Below are 19,404 nucleotides of genomic sequence, written 5' to 3' on the forward strand. Positions count from 1 at the left end.
ATGAGAACAGCAAGTCCCCATTCTGGGGAGATGGGCACCTCCTGACCAAATGACGTCCCCCCCCAATCTTTCCCCACCCCCAATCCCCACAATACACATAAACACCCAACGTGAGGAGGGAGGGGAAAGAGCTAGAGAAAAAAGTATGACTTTTCCCTACACCCCACCCTGCGGCAAACAGGCCAGAGATTGGAAACTCTGCTTGGTTCCCTCCCTTCTTCCTCTCTTCCCTCCCCGCCTCCCTCTCTCCAGCTTGCAGACTCCCTTCCTGCTGATTTGAGTTTTTTCTTTTTTATCTCTCTGTCCTCTCTATCTCACACCCACTCTCCAGTTCCCCATTTTTCTCTGCAACTCTTGATTCTGTCTCACTGCATCTCCTTCGTCCCCTCCCACCCACCCACCCACCCTGTAAGAGTCTTATTCTGCCTCAGTCACGAGGGAGAGAGAACACACCCCAGACTTCTCCCCTTCCTGGCAGCCTCCCCAGAGGCCCACAGCTGTGGGCTCAAGGTGGAGGCCAGAGGGAATGCTTTCTCCCTCACGGACACACTCCATCCTCTCCAGCAGCTCTCCTACAGGTAGGTGCCAAGGAAGAAGGGGAGGGGGCAAGGGAGGAGAGGCTGAGGTCAGGGAAGGGAGGGATCAAGGAGAGAGAACCAGCCAATCCCTCAAACTAGATGAAGGGAAGGCAGACTGGCTCCTCCCCCTGTAGTCCTCAGAAAATCGACTGGGCCCCCTTGCTATGCTCAGGGAAACTGAGGTACCAAGATGAAAAAATTGGGAAGAGCTGCCCCCAAAGCCTTGCTGTTCAAAGAAAATACAAGCTTTCCAAGGAAGCCTTTTCTCATTCCCTGGGGAGGAGAGGGATGTGGAATGGGGAAGAAGGAAAGAGCTGAGATTAACCACCACTGCCCCATTTATTTTCCCATGTATAAGTCCTGGAAAAGATCAAAAACAAGAAAAACTTCCAAGTGGCACCAGGTTGGTTGCTATGTCCCCTGAGTCAAAGCTTTAAATTGGTAAGGAACTTGCCAAAAGAGAGCGCGCATTCTCTCAAGCTCCTGGAAAGTGGACAACACTGATTTGGGAATCAGACTTGGTCTACTACTGATCCTACCCTTACATCATCTGGTGGGATGGATGGACATTAAGGCCTTTTGCTTTCATTTCCCCCGAAATGAAGTCTCTCCCCTCTCTGTTCCCCCTCTTCCCCCATCTCTAACTCCTAGGAATATTGGTGCCAAGACTGTATAAGCCTGGGTAGGCAGGGTACATGCAAAGTCTTATTACCCTAAGAGGCTAAAGTACCTGGATACATTCATAGACCCCTTCCCAGGGGGAGAGAGGTGGGATGGGGGAGGAAGTGTTGGGGGGAAGGAGATGGTTAGAAAATAGACCCTCCCCCATGAAAACAGCTTAATGACCAGGACAGGCATAGGGACTGGACCTGAAGCTCTCAGATAAGAAAACTCCTTCTTCCAATGCATACCCCCACCTCTAAGAGAGGTGCCGAAGAGAGAACTGTGGGGTTAAGTGACTGGCCGTGGCTTACAAAGGTAGGAAATGTCAGAGTCAGAACTGGAACCTTCCTGACTCCCCAGACTAGCTCTGCCACACTTAAAAATAAGGGAATTGCTCACGGGGAAATTATCCACTCTGAATCTTCCTAGGGATCAAGGAAGTCAGGGGAGGTCAAGAGAGGAGGATCCAGGGCCAAATGATGATGGTGATATGTAACAAAGCGTTGAGAAGTTAGGGCCTGGTACTTCTGGACTGCCAACTCTAAAGCTTTCCTAAATCATGCCTCAGTTTCCCCCTGCTCATTGCTAAGGAGAGAGAATTGCACAGGACTATGGCGTAAGTCTGTACTGCTAATGTGGCATTGCCCTCAGTCCTAATTGAATCCAGCTTGTGAATGCCTTCCTTCCCTCTCCTCCCACCCCCGAGTAGTCAGACGGGCACTCTCAGTTCAGAACCCCTGAGCCTAAGTAGCTCCCAACAAGGGTCTGCTTCCCCAACCTCCCTGACTCCTGGTACTTCCTTCCAAGTGAACAAGAGTGACAAACTCCCCACGTGAAAGCCCTGCCCACGTGAAATCTCCGCTCTGACCATGGGCATGCACCTTCCCTGCACACAAAGCAGCTCTTTCCCAACACTGCCCTTTGTGAGTGTGGAAGCCACCCACCAATGGCTTGGACTCCATTCAGGAGGTACCAGTGTGACCCGAGCAAGTCGTGTGACTCCAGTTGGGGGTGGGATAGGTTGGAAGGAAGTTCTATGTCAGCCCAAGATCTCAGCCTACACTTTATACTTAAGTTTTCAAGAAGAGCACTGGTTTTGACATCACCCTCACCCCAGCACAGGGACCACCTGCTGTTCCTCCCATCTTCTGCCTGCTTCTTCCCCTTCCCTCAGCCTCATGCCTCTGCCTAGTCTTCCTCCTCCGCACTGGCATCCTCATCTCCAAGTCTTTCATCCTGTCCCAACATCCCCTTTCTCTGGGGGCTTTGGGCTTTCTCCTCAGAGCTGGTCACCTCCCCTACACCCACTGCTGATTTCCAGGGACAAGCTTTTCTCTGCTATGATCTTGTTTCCAGGAGTAACAAGTGCAGGTCAGGGAGAGAGACACAAATCTAGACACAGAGACAGAGGAAATGGAGAGAGAAAGAGACAAACAGGGAGGAAAGCAGAGGGAAAGATTTGTGGAAATGTCAGGAGAAAAACAGAAAAGGGAAAACAGAGGGAGGAAAGCAGAGAAGATAAAACAGGGAGAAAGACACATACATAGAGACAGAGAGAAACACAGAGAGATAGAAAACAGACAGAAACACAGACACAGAGAAACATACATACATACATAAAGACAGAAATATACGTACAGAGAGAGACATACAGAAAATAAAGACAGAGACTAATAGAGACAGAAACTCAGAAAACAGAAACACATACAGAGAGTTATACAGAAAACAGAGACAGAAACACATACAGACACACAAAGAAACGTAAACATAGAAACAGAGAAATACATGTATGAGAGAGACATACAGAAAATAAAGACAGAGACTAACAGAGACAGAAACACAGAAAACAGAAACACATACAGAGAGAGTTATACAGAAAACAGACGGAAATACATACATAGAAATAAACGTACAGAGACACAGAAAACAGAGAAACACATACAGAAAACAGAAAGAGACAGAAACACATACAGAGACACAAAACAGACATACAGAAAAGCAGACAGGCAGACACATACACAGAGACACAGAGAGTGAGACAGAGACACAGAGAGATGCGGGAGGAGAGCATCCCGGATTGAGGGCAGGCCAGTCTGCTTTGGCATTCTGAACTCCCCAGGGTCCCTGGGAAGGAAAGCAGAACAAGAAAGGCTATGACCATTTCATGTTTAGCTCCTGACTCAGGAAAGATGATTTCTCCCTTTCACCCCAGAGGCCCTGGCTGGTCTTGGTACGAAGGGGAGGGAGCCTGGCTGTCCTCCCTTAGGGCACATAGCCAGACCAGGCTAGTTCCCCTCCCTCCTTCCTGTGTGTTGCTGTGCCCAACAGCTGTTTCCATTTCTCTTTTTGGGGAGGAAGTCATAAAGTGCTTTGAGATCCCTGCGGGATGTGCCTGGATGACCGAGGCATTTCCCATGGTCCCCCGCTCCTTGCCATCCCTCTCCTCTCTTATCCTCTCCCCCACCCTGGTCCTCCACACCCCCTCTCCCCCACCCCTGCAGTTCCTGGGTCACTCAAACAAGCAGCTCATTGTGCCTGATCCCGGCGGCTGAGGCGGCGCCAAGAGCAGGAGCTGGGACAGAGCTGATGGCCGGTGCCCGGGGGAGGAGTCTGCCTCTTGGGGCATCGGGAGTCCAGGTGACCTTCCAGACACCCATCCACAGCCAGGAGGGACTGGGGCTTCTGGAGCCAATTCTAGTTTCCCCTCGTCCTTTCCCCAAGGGAGGATCGGTCCCCTCCGGGTCCGTGCGCCCCGGCCGCGCCATGCAGTCCCCGTACTACAGCCTCCCCCCGGGGCTCAGCCTCACTGATTTCATCCCAGGCCGGCTCCAGGCGCAGACCTTGCCGCACCGCCAAGGGACCCGGGTGAGTAGGGCCCTCCGAGGGCAAGGGTGAGAGAGGGAGCCTGGCCCTGACCCGGGGAGGGGGGGACTATTTTAAGGGCAGGGGGTTGGGGAGGTAGAAATCCTTGGACTCTTCTTTCTCGATTCCACGCCTTCACCTGTTGGATTCTTGCTAGGCCCCCGGCATCCCCCAGGTGTGCAGTGAGCTGACCCCTCCTCGCTCCCTCCCTAACCGCAACAGGTGCCTGTGCTCCGGAACGGCGGCTCCAACACGCTCAACTTCCAGTTCCACGACCCGGCCCCCAGGACTGTGTGCAATGGGCACTCGGCTCCCAGAAGAGTCATCGCAGGTTTGCTCGGCTCCGGTTATCCGTCCTCGTCAGAGCCCTCGCCTGCTTCCATCGCTCTAATCCCAAACCTTTGCTAGATAGATCCCTTGCTCCTTCCCAAGTCAGACGCTTCCTGAAAGACTGGTTAGACAGCAGGATAGAAAGTAGAAGATAAGCACGGGCCCTTTTCCCTCCCGGCAGGGAGAGCGCCCGTATCTTTCTCCAGATATACGCTGGAGGGAGGGTGGTCCTGTCTCTGGTACCTCCCCAGGTCCCCATCTCCCCAGAGCCAGCTAATGCAATTGCCTAGGTTGGGGCTGGCTTCTTTCTGCCTTTGCTAGAACCCCCCCATATATGCACATCCAAAATGTCATATATATATATATATACAAAGGTGTCTGCATACATGTGCACGCAAGGGATGCCCGAGGCATTTCCTTCCCATCATTCCCCATGTGTGTTTATGTATTTATAGATATGTGGGTAAATAGGTATTACCATCCCCTTGAGGCCATTCTGAGGGCAAAGTTAGAGAGAGATTGATGGTTGCTCTGACCCAGAGGCGCAGGTATTTTGAGGTCAGGGAAGTGGAAGGGACAAGGAAGGCAGAAATCATTCGACTTTTTGCTGCAGGAGAGTTCCTTGGATTCCCGATGCCCTCATCCACTGGATATTTTCTTGATCTATAGTCCCCCTATAAACGAACCATCTCCTCCTCCTTGTGAACTTCTCTCTGATATATATACTACTAATTTGCACACATGCTGGGAGCAAAACAGATGCGTTCTTTCCCCATGAGCCTACGCCACCCAAGAGAGTGAAGATTCCAATGGACAAAAACCTTCCACGCCAACACAACTCTATGGAAGAGCACAGCTGTTAGCCTTCCCCCTCAACTCTAACCAAACCTCCAAAGATGGAGGTCTAATCTTAAGCGGTCCCCTCTTCCCACAACTGTTGCTCTTCCCCAAATTGGCCCAGTCCTAGGGATGAAGGACAAATCTTAAATCCTGCCCCCTCCCCACATACCCCCATTGTACTAGGAACAGCCCAAGTTATGCTGGCCAAAGCCAGAGCTTGGTGCTAGAGAGAATAGAAATAAAAAGGGGTGATGAAGGTAGAAGATCCTGAGGTGATTAGTACCTCCCACCCTGGGAGAGGGCTCTCAGGGCTAGTCTGGTTACTATCCTTGGAGACTCACTGGATTTCATGGGAGTCTATGGGCTAAGGAAAAAGGGGTCCCGCCCAGGAGATCCAAGGAGTCAGTGGAAATGTGAATCAAACTGCTTGTCTTCATCCTTTGAGTGAAGGAGGATAAAGAAAGATCTTCGCTGGGGGGGTGGGGGGGGAACAGACAAAATCTGATTAGAAAATTCCATTTTTTGTAAATAATATTGTTTTGAGGAACCCTCCTCCATTCTAAAATGACTCTCTCCTGGGAGAGGAAGGCTATATTGACAACCGATCGGGAATTTCCAATCATTTTAAATGTTAAGTCCTAACATTCTCAAAATGTAATCAGTTTGGATTTACTTTTTTTAAAAAACCCACAAATAAACATGTACTATATGCTCCTTTTATCTGGAGGATACAGGGTGTACTTGTATGTGCTTGTCACCAAATCAAACAAACAGAATGTCATAACTCAGAAAAGGTCAGAGGTTACTTGCCCCGGCAAAGCTAAAGGGTGAATAGAGTACGTGAATGGGGTAGAGGTTGGGTAAACTCACTGATTCCTGTTCACTGTTCTTTTTTCTCTCTTCTGTCTCTCAAATGCTACCTTCAGATCCTTCTTGGTATCAGACCTGGCCTGTTTCTGAGAGCCAGGTCCCTGCAAGCACCAAGCAACCCGTAGCCCAGGGTGGCCCAAACTGGTCGGCCACATGGACCAAAGGCAGCAAGCCGCGGGACAAGTGCTGGGTCAAATACGAGGGCATTGGACCAGTGGATGAGACTGGCATGCCCATCGCTCCCCGTTCTGTGAGTGCTGGGGGCACCCCTGAGGGAGAGAGGAGGAGGGGGGAAGGGGGCAGAGATAGACGCTGAGCTCATGATGTTCAGCAGTTTCAGTCATGTCCGACTCCTCATGATGCAATTGGGGAGTTTTCCTGGCAGAGATACCGGAATCGTCTGCTGTTTCTTTCTCCTGCTCATTTTACAGATGGGAAAACTGAGGCAAACGAAGGCTCTGGGCCCAGTGCTCTATCCATCATACCACCTAGTACCCCTGAGTTCAGGAATACCCCAGCATTAAGACTCCAGCCTTCTTTCTATTACTTCACACTGATATGTGCCACTCATAGTGGAGAGAGTACTGGATTCGAAGTCAGGAAAGGCCTGGATTCTGATCTTACTGTGATGCTAGTGCTTCATCTCTAAAAGCCTCAGTTTCTTCATCCATAAAGTGGGGATAGTAATACTTGTACAAATTCTCTGAGATACTATAAGGAAGGAGCATTGTAAATTGCATATAACGAATTTGTATAGTGCTCTAAATTTTCCCAATATTATCTCATTGTGAACCCTCAAAGCAACCCTATGAAGTAGATGTTATTATTATCCCCATTTTCCAGATTAGGAAACTAAAACAGGGTTGTGGGAGGGAGAGACAATAAGACAAGAGGGGAGGGAGAGAGAGGAGAAAAGAGGGGTGAAAGAGAAAGGAAAGGAAAGAAGGAGAAAGAGAGAGAGAAAAGGAGAGAGGAGAAAGAGAGACAGACACAAATGAAGGAAAGGAGGTAGAGAGAGGAAGGGGGAGAGAGGGAAGGAGGGATAAACAGTGAGAGAGAGACACACCCAGAAGAAAAGAGAGAAAGAGAGGAGGGAGAAAGAGACAGAAAGAAACAAAGAGAGGGAGATGGAGAGATAGGGACAGAGACAGAAACAGAGAGATGGCGAGGAGAGAAGGGGTGAAAGAGGAAAGGAGGGAGGAAGAAAGAAAAAGAGCGAGGGGGGGAGGGAGATGGATGGAAAGAAAGCGGGAAGGAGACACAGAGAGAAAGAGATTAAATAACTTGAGGAGGGCCAGACATAGCTGGCAAGTGTCTGAGGCAATATAGAAACTCAGTTTCTTGAATCCAAGGCTCCAATTACTGCACTAAACCACCTAACTGCCTTGGTTAGAGAACTGGTTTCAGAATCAGAAAGATCTGCATTCACATCTTGCTTCTGACACTTAGTGAACCTATGACCTTGAAGGAGTCACTCAATCTTAGTGCCTCGGGTAACTCTAAAACTATACTTTGAAAATCAGGTGTTGAACTGCTTCCAAAGTGAGATACAATTTTTTTTCCTATAATATCAGCTCAGCAGAGCCCTTCTGGAACTGTATTTCCTTTTCTTTCTTTTTTTGTGCTTTATTTTCTGGGGGGCAATTGGAGTTAAGTGATTTGCCCAGGGGTCACACAGCTAGCAAGGTCTGAGGCTGAAATTTAACTCAGATCCTCCCGACTCCAGGGTGGGTGCTGCCCATGGGGCTGGATTTCAACCAAGAAGACCTGGAAGTAGGGAAAGGAGGGTAGTTTGACTTTGCCTTCTGTATTCCCAGAGCGTAGGAAGCCCACGGGATTGGTACCGAAAAATGTTCCAGCAGATCCACCGAAAACTTCCAGGTGAGCAACAGTGTTGTCATGGCTGGTACATGCATAAGATTGGGGGTGGCTGATTCTGGGGAGGGGAGGAGGATTCTAAGGGATTTGAGGAGGAGGGAGAAAGAAAGTCTTCCTCAAAGAGAAAGCAGTGGATCTGAGGTTTGAAGGAAGCTTCTTAGAGGTAGAAGAAAGAAAGGAAGGACAGCCTATGCAAAGGTAGGGCGATAGGAAATGGAATACCAAGTACAAGGAACAAGAAGTTGGCTGGAACATGTGTATCAGGAGTAAGGTGCAGGAAGGGCTAGAGAAAGCCTGAAAAGATAAGCTGATGCTTTATTAGGAAAGGGTTTAAATATCAAGCTCAGGAGAGGCACAGGGAGCTATTGAATGTTCGTGATCAGGGGAGAGAATGGTCGGACTTGTACTTTAGGAAGGTTATTTTGGTAGCTGCATGGAGGATGGCTTGGAATGGAAAGAGACTTGAAACCAATTAGGAGACTGTGGCTGTAATTCAGTTGAATTATTGCATGGTGTATGAGTGGAGAGAAGCCAGGTTGGGATAGGTAGGTAAAATCAACCAGATTTGGCAAGTGAATGGATATGGGAAGTGAAGGAGAGGGAGGATTCATTTTGATAAAATCACTCAATTTCTCCTGGGGAATGCTCTAGAGAGGTTCTCTCAATTTTAACAAAGCCCTTGATGGAATCTCTCATGAAGAAAAGATGAAGAGATGTTGGGTGAGACCAGAGGTGTCTAAATGCTACATAAGGATCTTTTATTGATTTATAAAGCCACATATTAACATTATTTGTAATTTTGTTAAATATTTTAAAGTCACATTTTAATCTCATCTAAGACTTCAGATTTACACTAAAAAGCTTCACTGTTGGAAAGATAGTATAGTTAACGGAATATATAATTAATTTGGGAAAGTAGAAATGAATAGTTTGATGTAGTGCTGGTAGATCTCTGAATTAAATTAGATAATCTGGGGTCAAATTCTGCCTCAAATCCTAGCCATGTAATCCTGGGCAAGTCACTTAACCACTTCCTATTTTAGTTTCCCCTTCTGTAAAAAGGCAATAACAGTACCCACTTCCCTAGATCAATGTGAGGATAAAATGACATGGTATATGAAATGCATTGCATTTGTTGTTGAGTCATTTTATTCATGTTCAGCTCTTTTGACCCTATTTCAGGTTTTCTCAGCAGGGATGCTGGAGTGGTTTGTCATTTCCTTCTCCAGCTCATTTTACAGATGAGGAAACTGAGGCAAATTTGAAATTAATATGCCCAGGGTAACATAGCTAAGTTTCTGAAGTCACATTTGAACTCAGATCTTCTATTATCTATCTACTGCACCATCTAGCTGCCATAAACTATATTGCAGATCTCAAAATGTTAGGTAAATACCATTAAAAGGATCTCTCCCCTGACGTTCCCCATCCATCCCAAAATGGCCCTGTGCTAATTTTTTTATTTAGCATTTTTTCTTCACGATTTGGATAAAAGGGTAGGTGATTCAAAAATATTAGGAATGTAGCGAAATGAAACTTATGAGAAGTCGATGTAAAAGTCAGCCTTTGTTTCTAAAAAGTCATGTTCCTAAATATAAGATGGCAAGCTTCATATGCATCGATAGAGTGATATTGCATCTAAGAAAGTTAATGTAATCCTCTTCAGCATTAAGAGAAACACAGCGTCAGGTCTGCAGGGAAGGCAGCCCTCTCTACTTTGCCCTGATAAGATCATCCCTGCTGCAGTGTGCTCACTTCCAGGTGCCAGATTTTAGGAAGAAAACTGAGAAACTAAAGAGCATAGGAAAGAAGGCATTCGGGATGATTCGTGCTATATAAAGATTGGTGTAAGGCAGCTGGGATATGTATACCTTGGAGAAGAAAAAACATAAGAGGACTTGATAGCTGCCTTCAAGTTTTCAAAGGATAAAAAATATTTATTAAGAGCCTGCTGTGTGCCAGGCACTGTGCTAAGCCCTCAGGTTACAAAGGAAGGCGAAAACAAGAAACAGTCTCTGTTCTTCAGGAACTCACAATCTAATGGGTTATGTCATGTTGAAAAAAGAATATACATTTAGGATCCAAGGCAATTCCAATAGATTTGGGATGGAAAGAGCCATTCTCATCCAAATCTATGGAGACTGGATGTGGATCAAAGTATAGTATTTTTTAGTCGTCGCTTGTTTGCTTGCATATGTTTTTTTTCTTTCTCATGTTTTTTTTCCTTCTTGATTTGATTTTTCTTGTGAATCATGATGAATATGGAAATATATTACAAGAATTGCCCATGTTTAACCTGTATTGTATTGTTTGCTGTCTTGGGAGGGAGGAGGAAAGAGAAAGAGAGAAAAAACTGGAACACAAGGTTTTGCGAATATTGAAAACTATCTTTGTGTACATTTGGAAAAATAAAATACTATTTAAAAAAGAAACTAACAACAAAAAAGAATATACATTTAGTCTGCTGGGCCTGGAAGAATAAAACTAGCAGAGCAAGTGAAACTTGCAAAATGACAGTTGGGTCATGGAAGCAATGAAACATCTAGGTGGTTCAGTGTAAAGTCTGTTAGACCTGAGTCAGGAAGACCTGAGTTCAAGTACAATCTTAGATACTTTTTTTAGCTATGTTACTTAGCAAGTCATTTAGCTTCTGTCTGCCTCAGTTTCTTCAACTGTAAAATGGAGATAATAATAGCATCTACTTCCCTAGGTTGTTGTGAGAACCTAATGAGATGTTTGTAAAGCATTCAGCAAAGTGCCTCGCACATAGTAGACACTATAGGAAAAGTAGCTTTTATTAATTAACACATAGATCTTGGATAACTACTAGGTCCAGTGTATTGTAGAGACTAGATGGTCTCTGATGTTCCTTACAACTCTCAGATTCTGTGATTCTTCAGGGTTTGAGGGGAGATCCAAGCACTAACTCGTATTACATCTGACGAGGAAATAATTACTCCTCTTTAGAGAACTTATGGCTGACTGGGTCACCCATTACTCTACCTGTTCTTAATTTGTGGCAGTTTCAAGGACTTAGAGGCATGTGAAATGGGTGAATGTCTGTTCCCTGAATGTCGTCATTAGTTATTTATTTCTTTATGGTAAAACTAGCTTGGTCTCTACAGTCCTCCTCTAAAATTAAAATATCGGCTGTGGCCGTGGAGTCACTGACATTAGTGCCTGAATTTTCTCTGATGCTTTTCTCCCAGGCACAAGGGGACCCAAACAAGAAAGAGGAATTTCCCTGACTTGGCCATTTTGCTAAGGACCAGCCCTGTTAGCTTTAAGCAGATAGGTGGGTGGGTCTCAGCAGAGAGGTGGGAACTCTCCGCTTGCCTGGAAGGAGTCCAGAGTCATTGAATACCCAAAGCTTTTCCAGACCTCCTTGGAGCTGCCCTCCTGATTCCTGCCCTCCCTCTAGACATTCTTCTGGGCCTGACTCATTCTCCTACCTCCCAAAGGGGAAGGGAGGGCCATTGGCCGGGGAGGAGGGTTGAGGCAGAGGTTAGAGAACCATGACCTGCTTCCTCTCTCTTCCAGAGCTGCAGCTGGACTGGGCTTTTGAGGAGCAAGGCAAAGGTGAGAGCAATTGTTCCTGGACACTGGCCCCTGATCCACTTTCCCTTCTCTCTGTAAAGAGAATTCACCATCACCTGGGGTTTGAGACTCTATATCTCTCTCCCACTTCAGGCCAAGTGTTTAATGTGTCTTTCTGTGATGTCACCATTTTTTCAGCACTTGGGGGTCATTAGGGAACTGTGGAACCAAATCCTGACCTTGTGATGTCACAGCTCATCCCCCAGGTCCTGAAAAAGTGATGTCACAGGGTCAGAATTCGGTTCCTCAGCTCCCTGATTTCTTCTTGAATATTCTGCTCTCCCAACCTCTCGGAGCTTAACCCCTCTCTCCCCTCCACTTCCCTCCCTTTCTAGAGTCCAGCCATCTCAGGGCAGGACTGAGAAGTAGTCCTTCATCTCTCCACAGCAGGTGAGTGCGTGCTGCGATTGGGATGGAGGGGGCGCTCTGGAGTCCCCCCGCTTGGCTTTGTCCACCTCCGGCACCCCCCAACCCACTCCTGAGCCAGAGGAAGTGAGAGCGATGGTGGTGGGACCAGTCCTGGAATGGGTGGTCATCCCTGTAGTGAACTACTCCCTCTGGTGGCCACGAGGGAAGCCGAGCACTGGAGCACCGAGCCTAAGACAGGTTCACGTTCAGGGAAGAAAAGGGACCCGTCTCTGGGCTGGAAGAGTCAGGGACTCTGGCATAGGATCAGAACTGGAAAGGACTTCAGAGGCCGTCAGAGCCAACCCCCTCATTTTACATAGGAAGAAACTGAAACAGGGAGTTTAAGGGCCTTGCCCAGAACCGCACAGCTAGGAAGGATCTGCGGCAGAATTTGAACCTAAGACGTCCAGATCCCAAGTCGAGCCCTCTGTTGTCCTTTTCACGGAGCTCACAATGTAACCGAAGCGCGAGGTGCGTACATGGATAACTATAACACCAAGTGAAACAGGGTATTTCTTCAGATCTCACGTGCGGCCGGCCAGCCAGGGTTGGCCATTCTGGGTCTGCTGGCTATTAATGCAGGGCGGGAAGATAGGCTGAAAGCCGCCTCCCTCGGGGCCTTCCCGGGAAAATACAGCCGGCTTGTTTCTGGCAAAGCCAGGCTGGCTGACAGAACTCCCTTCACTGGTCCCTGGGATCGTGGCACACCTGCTTCGTCATCACGGGTCACCCCTAAGCTAGACACCAGTTCCTTGTTTACTGTGAGCAGGAGTTTTTATTTTAACCCCACCTCCCTTCCTCCCAATTGGAAACCTCCTTTCTAAACGGATCCTCCAAAAAAATTCAGAACATGCTGTGGCTGCTGGGAACATGGGGCTACCGGTGTAAGGGGAAGGGTTAAAAATTAAGCTCCTGGTCTTCACTCTGAATGAATTTGGCTGTGACAAGGTCAGGCTCTGAGCCAGCAGAGTCTCAGTCTGATTATTCATCTGCATAGGGAATCCCCAACCCAGCCCAACCTACCCCAAACAAATAAAATCCATGCATTTGTTATTCAACTGTCAGGGTTATTTTTAATCTTTTATTTCGTTTCCTCATCCGAAACACATCCTTAGGTGTGGCTTGTTATGATTTTCAGATATATGGCCAGAGACCCACTAATAGACCATCAAATTCTGGTGGACTGATCACCCACTCCGCTATCTGATCAAACTTCGGATTCAGTGGGATCTGCTTGGTGCTGATGGCCTGTTTGGCAGGAGCATCCCAGAAGCTAGTTATAGTGATGGCTTTGTGTTACTTGGAGTCAGCCATTGGTCTTAGGTTTCCCATGTATAAAATGAAATGCCTGGACTCACTGGTTTGCAGAGTGACTCCTACTTCTGACATTCTGTGGTTCCAGAAAAACTGGCAAATATGGGGTTCTGGCCAAGAAGCTAAAGGCAATGTCAAAGCTGAGGTTCACCCACATTAAGCCCTCTTGACAGAAGAGCTGCCTTCTAGAGTCCTAAAATGAGAGATTGTCTATTTTGGCCCTAATTTTATGCATGGAGAAACCAAATTAGAGAGGGGAAGCAGCAGCTACACGATGATAGTTTTGAGCTAGAAGGGTCTTTGTGGCCAGCTAATAAATGAAAAAGCATCTATTAAGCATTTACTATGTGCAAGACATTGTATGAAGCACTGGGGATCCAACTAGCAAAGAAAGGCATTCTTGTGTTACAATAAGGTGAAATGATTTGCCTACAGTCACCCAAGTATTGATTAAGCAAAGATTTGAATCCAGATCCCTTGGGCCCAGCCTTCTTTCCATTGAACTGCCTAACTTTCCAAATTCAAATCCCAAAGCTCTTAAACTTCATCATATTCACCTTCTAATAATGGGTGAATTTGCTACTTTTTGGTCTTGGTATTGGACATTTGTCATATCAGGACATTTTTATCCCAACAGTTTTTGAAAATAAATTCAGTTGATTCATTTAAAAGAAAATACATATAACCTATATCAGATTACTTACTGTCTTGTGAAGGGGGAAGGTAAGAGAGAGAGAGAAAAACAATTGGGACACAAAACCTTATAAAAATGAACGTTGAAAATGATTTTGTTATATGTTTGAAAAAATAAAACTATTAAGGAAAAATGATTTAAAAAAAGAAAGAAAGAAAATACATAGCAATGAGAAGAACAGATGTATCAGGTCCCCTGCTTAGAACAGAAAACCACTGGCAGAGAAGCTCCTAGGCAATAGAGGAAGTGACCCAGGGTCCTATGGGTGATAGAGCCAGTATGCCAGGCAGGCAGGAAGGAAGCAAGCATTTATCAAGTCCCTGTTGTGTGCCAGGCACTGTGCTAAGCACTTTTACAAACATTATCTCATTCACAACAACCTTGGAGGTAGATACTATTATTATTCCCATTTTATAATTGAAGCAACTGCCTGGAGTCAGGAAGACCTGAGTTGAAATACAGCCTCAGACATTTCCTAGCAATGTGACCTTTGTGAGTGTGGGTTGGCCCCAGCACAGTTCTTGGCACAAAATAGGCAATTAATAAAATGCTCATTATTTTCCTTTTATCCCTTCCATTATATCACTTGGTGGTGGTCTTCTGAGGCTGGGGAGAAAATGGTTGCATGTAGGAAAAGGACCACAAACTGAAATTGAGACTATGGAGAAAAGAAAGCAGCTCCCTTCCCCTGGACCAACTTCTCTCTAAGTCCTCCCCACAGTTATATTCCAGGAAAGCAATGATTATTTGCCGCCCCCCCCCCCCCATCTAGGAGGAGCCACAAGGACCCTAAGGAAGGGACTGGCAGCCTCTCCAGCTACAATCCCAGAACTTCACCTCTCCTGCAGACAAGACCTCAGGTACCAGTCCGTCCCACTCCTTACCTCCTGCCCTTGCTCACCCTGAAACGTACCTGGGCCCGGCCTGACACAGAGTCCCCAGAATAACACCAGGAATGTTCAGCCTGGTCTCTGTGGAAGCTGTTAGGCTTTGTGCTCTGATAAGGCACCCGGATGAGGCTTGCCATCTAAGGGAGGGATGGCTTTCTTCAGATGACAAAATCTGGTATCCAGACCCCTCTGTTAGAGTTCATATCCTCTGCTTGCTCACCCAGGTAGTCAGGTACCAGAAGAAAGCTGAAGATATCTGGACTGAGGACTCGTGGAATCAATTTCTGCAAGAATTAGAAACAGGGCAGAGGGTAAGGGAACATCGACTGGGGTGGAGAGTTAAAAGTGGGGGCTGCCCTTAGCCAGGGCTGCTCAGCCAAAGACCAGGCAATCATCAAAAGGAGCCCCAAAGGGAAAGAGCCTGGGAACTGTCCCAGTCCCAATTCCTTTGACCTGACCTGACCTACCCCTCAGCCCAAGAAGCCCCTGGTGGATGAACCTGCTGAGAAGCCTTCTTTACCAATTGAGGTGAGTGCCAGTGTTGTCTGGGCACCAGTGTAAGTGAGGGGGTGGGTGGCTGAGAGAAGGATATGGTTTGAATGTTGGGGTTGGGTTGGAAAAGAAAAGGGCAAGATTTTCCTTCTCGGACCCAAAGGTATGAATTCTGGGTCATTATGTGCAGTTTTGCAAATGGGGTCTCCATCCCATCCACAGATCAATCAATAAGAATTTACTAAACAGGGGCAACTAGGTGGTGCAGTGGATAGGGCACCAACCCTAAAGTCAGGAGGACCTGAGTTCAAATGTGAACTCAGACACTTAATACTTCCTGGCTATGTGACCCTGGGCAAGTCACTTAAGCCCAATTGCCTTGGGAAAAAAAAATTATCAAACATCTACCATGTGCCCATTGTGATAATAGACACTAGTTGGGATACAGGGGTACAAATGAGAAGACAGGGCTTTTACCTCAGAGTTCAAAGTCTATTTAGGGGAACAATGAACAAACCAGAGAAGAACTGTGAGCTCAGGCAAGAAAATTGGGAGTCAGCTCTGCTGGTTACTACCTGTGTGAGGTTGGGTAAATTATTTACCTACTCTGGGACTTCAGCTTCTTCATCTATAAAATAGGAAGCTGGACCAGGTGGCTTCCATAGTCTCTTCTAGCTGAATATCTATGATCCTGTGATTTAAGAGCCAAGTTATTTTTCAATGAAAATATCACAGGAGATCACAGCAAATTTTAAAGCTCTATAGAAATGTCTGTTGTTATTATTTTATTAGAGTCGCTAGGTAGCACAGTGGATAGAGTGTTGGGTCTGGAATTGCAAAGACTTGAGTTCAAGTCTCACCTCAGACATTAACTAGTCGTATGATCCTGGACAAGTCACTTAATTCTACTTGTCTCAGTTTCCTCATCTGTAAAATGAACTAAAGAGTGTAAACTGAAGAGTTTAAAGAATAGTATCTCTGGTTACGGAACAACAGCAACATCATTTTATTATATGTTAATATTATTTATAATACAATTATATTAAATAATGTATTTACAATAAAAATAGTATTTATATAATTGTAATGAAGAAAATGGTATTCCAGGTTAGAGGAAGAATATAAGCAAAGTGACTGGTAGTGTGACCTTGAACAAGCTACTTTTTCCTGGAAAATCTGAAAAATAAGAGGGTTGTACTAAATAAATTCTTACCTTCTTGTATCATGGTCCTCTTTGGCAGTCTGATGAATTCTATGGGTCCCTTTATCAGAAAAAATATATATATTTTAAATGGATAAAATAAAAATGGCAATACAAAGGAAACAGGTTATATTGAAATGCTGGGTAACAAAATATTTTCAAGGCAGACTCCCTTGTTACAAGTTTAAAACTCTCAAAAAAAGATGGTTTCTACGGTACCTTTCAGTTCCATGAATGATCGTGGGCCAGTGAGACTTCTCTGAGTAGAGTAGAGGGTGTATATTGGGAAACATATGGAATGTTAGGAGAGATGCACCCCTGCCATTCTCTGAAACTATCCCTGCTGCCCAATGTGTATAAATAGGCTTTACTTGGACATACCTCAGTTTCCTCATTTGCTTTTGATTCTGTGTCAGAAGCAAATGCTTTTGTGTGTATGTAATGCATGTATTCTCGTATGATGAGAGTAGGCAGACTCAGTACTTTAGATGTGATGTGGTAGAAAATGAAATGAGGTATTTTCAAGCCAGAGAATGACTTGCTAAAAATAAGGGTTTGGGGAAGATAATCACAATAATCGGGTAGGGGTATGGTGTTGTCTAGTCGTATCTTTAGTTGATTCCTTGTGACTCCATTTGGGGTTTTCTTGGCAGAAATACTGGAGCGGTTTGTCATTTCCTTCTCCAGCCCATTTTACAGATGAGGAAACTGAGGCAACCAGGGTCACACAGCTAGTAAGTGTCTGAGGTTTGATTTGAACTCAGGATGACGAGTATTTCCCATTCCAGGCCTGGTGCTCTAACCACTTCACTACCTAGAGGGGATTAAAGGAGGAGTATTGTAGCAATCCAGCTGTGAAACTCCCTCAATCCGTACTTAAAGACTTCTCTTGGACTCCACAAACACTGTAGGATCTGCTTGAGCATGCTCTGATACAACGTCCTTAAAAGAGACCTGAATGTGTGGACAATGTCCAGCCTCTAGAGGAGATGCTTTGTGGGGAGATCATCCTTGCTTTTAGGGGGAGGAGATATCTCTGGGGAGGGGGCTACTGTGTCTTCTGGGGACCCCAACCTATTTGCCCCTCAGATCTCACTGGAGAGAGAACTGGCCAGGCTGACCGAGGAGCTGGACAAAGACATGCGAGCCATTGAGATGAAGCTGCCCCCGGAAAAGGTACCCCTCACTCCTGGTCCCATCCCCCTGTCAGGCCCCCTGGGAGAATGAGAAGCAAACAAGGGAAAGACAGAAGGGCAAGATTCCTGAGGTGGAAAGGGGATGCTTGGCTTCCGGTCTAATTCTGTAGGATGGGATGTGGAAAGTAAGCTAGACCAAGTGGAGAGGCAGTGGGTTTTTGTGGCAAGATTTGACTCCTGGGCCCCTATTTTTCCCTGGTGATCTGGGAAAATCATCTGTCCTCTCCGAGCCTCAGAACCTCAGGTTGGAAAATAAGTTCTGAGGAGAGGACCTCTAGGTCCCTTCTTCTCGTTGTGAGTCTGGACGAGGCGCCCTGATGCCCCGGGGTGACCCTGCCGCCTGTCTTCGGGACACCCTCGTTCCGGGGCTGTCACTTCAGCCGGAGGATGGCATGGCCCGCTCGTCTCGCTCCTTCTCTCCTCCTTTAAGGCTGCCTCTGCTTCTTCTCTCCCTTTCCCTGCCTTCCCTCTTCCCCTCCCGGCATGCGCGGCTGGCTGGCCGGCCTCGGCTTCTGCTCTCCTGTCCCGTCTTGGCCGTCCGAGGAGAGACTCTAGGACCCTGCGTTCATCCCGCCCCTCCTTCTGACCCTCCTTCCCCAGTCCCAACTTTCCCAGCTGTAGTGGAGAGGGCGGTCGAGGTCGGCCGCAGTCCCGGCTGAGTCCCGCCTCCGCCCGCCCTCTTCTCCCCACCCAGGGCTCGGCGCAGGCTAGCCGCCCCCGGGACCGGAGACCCTTGGCTCGGTGAGTGCCCTGAGAAGCCCGGGAGGCGGGAGGGGAAGGGGCTCCACCGGGCGTGGGACGGGGGCAGGAGTGGGACGGAGGGGGAAAGGGACCGCGATCCCGGGAGGAGGAGGAAGAGAAGGAGGAGGACAGAAGCGCTGATGTGGAAAGGGCAGATCAGCCTGGGATCCTGGGACTGAGGAGGGAGGGACCTGGAAAGAGGAGAAACAAGGTGGAGGTGGGAAAGGCTGTGCGGTCCTGAAGGGCAGGGGGAGAGCTCGGAGAGGGCCAGGGACGGAACCGGGATTCCGAGACGGGGCACGGAGGGGAGGGAGGCAACTCAAGGGGTGCGCTTGCCGTTTCCATGGGCGCAGCGAAACTTTTTGGCTTTAGAGTCACTCGGTCTCCCTGGAGACCGGCTGGGCGGGGAGGGAAGGCGAGCGGAATGGTGGGGTCCCGTTGTCTTGCACAACTCCTCGTCATGGCTCAGGCCTCCTTCTCCTTCTCAGGGTCTCCCCCTTCCCATGGCCTCACCCCTTCCTGGCTTGGGGCGGGAGGGAAAGGAAGTCGGATATCCTGCTGAGATCCAGGGATTAGGGAGTGGAGGTGGTCGTTTGAATGGCGTTTCTGGCAAGATAGGGGAAAATCCTGGAAGTAGTGAAGGGTCTGGCCCCAAAGGAGTAAACTATCTGCACCTCCCTCCCCCACCCCCATTTTATCAGCTTGTCTCCAGCCAGGGCCTCCAGCCCATCCCAACCACTTTACCATAGCACCTCTCGGGCCCTGAGCCCCCACAGAATGCAAGATGGAGGGAGCCCCTTCCTGGGTCGGAGAGATTTCCTCTACCCACCCCCCACTCAAGGTAAGACTC

General features: G+C 47.4%; 1 protein-coding gene across 2 annotated transcripts in view; it reads left to right on the forward strand.

Annotated features, from left to right (window-relative positions):
* Window positions 1-250: 250 nt before the first annotated feature.
* Window positions 251-19,404, forward strand: part of SORBS3 (sorbin and SH3 domain containing 3) — a 35,056-nt gene continuing 15,902 nt past the window's right edge. The window contains exons 1-14 of one of the 2 annotated variants that reach the window (XM_023494782.2): window positions 251-578; window positions 1,671-1,857; window positions 3,743-4,106; window positions 4,326-4,434; window positions 6,200-6,393; window positions 7,961-8,024; window positions 11,562-11,600; window positions 11,954-12,008; window positions 14,807-14,894; window positions 15,149-15,235; window positions 15,399-15,452; window positions 17,707-17,793; window positions 18,508-18,554; window positions 19,304-19,395. In XM_023494782.2, the coding sequence (XP_023350550.2) occupies window positions 1,853-1,857; window positions 3,743-4,106; window positions 4,326-4,434; window positions 6,200-6,393; window positions 7,961-8,024; window positions 11,562-11,600; window positions 11,954-12,008; window positions 14,807-14,894; window positions 15,149-15,235; window positions 15,399-15,452; window positions 17,707-17,793; window positions 18,508-18,554; window positions 19,304-19,395 (1,285 nt within the window). In that variant the 5' untranslated portion in view covers window positions 251-578; window positions 1,671-1,852. Of the gene's footprint in view, window positions 579-1,670; window positions 1,858-3,742; window positions 4,107-4,325; window positions 4,435-6,199; window positions 6,394-7,960; window positions 8,025-11,561; window positions 11,601-11,953; window positions 12,009-14,806; window positions 14,895-15,148; window positions 15,236-15,398; window positions 15,453-17,706; window positions 17,794-18,507; window positions 18,555-19,255; window positions 19,396-19,404 lie in introns of both variants that reach the window. The other variant, XM_023494781.2, reaches the window with a different exon arrangement.

Source organism: Sarcophilus harrisii, chromosome 2, assembly GCF_902635505.1.
Source record: "Sarcophilus harrisii chromosome 2, mSarHar1.11, whole genome shotgun sequence".
NCBI lineage: Eukaryota > Metazoa > Chordata > Mammalia > Dasyuromorphia > Dasyuridae > Sarcophilus > Sarcophilus harrisii.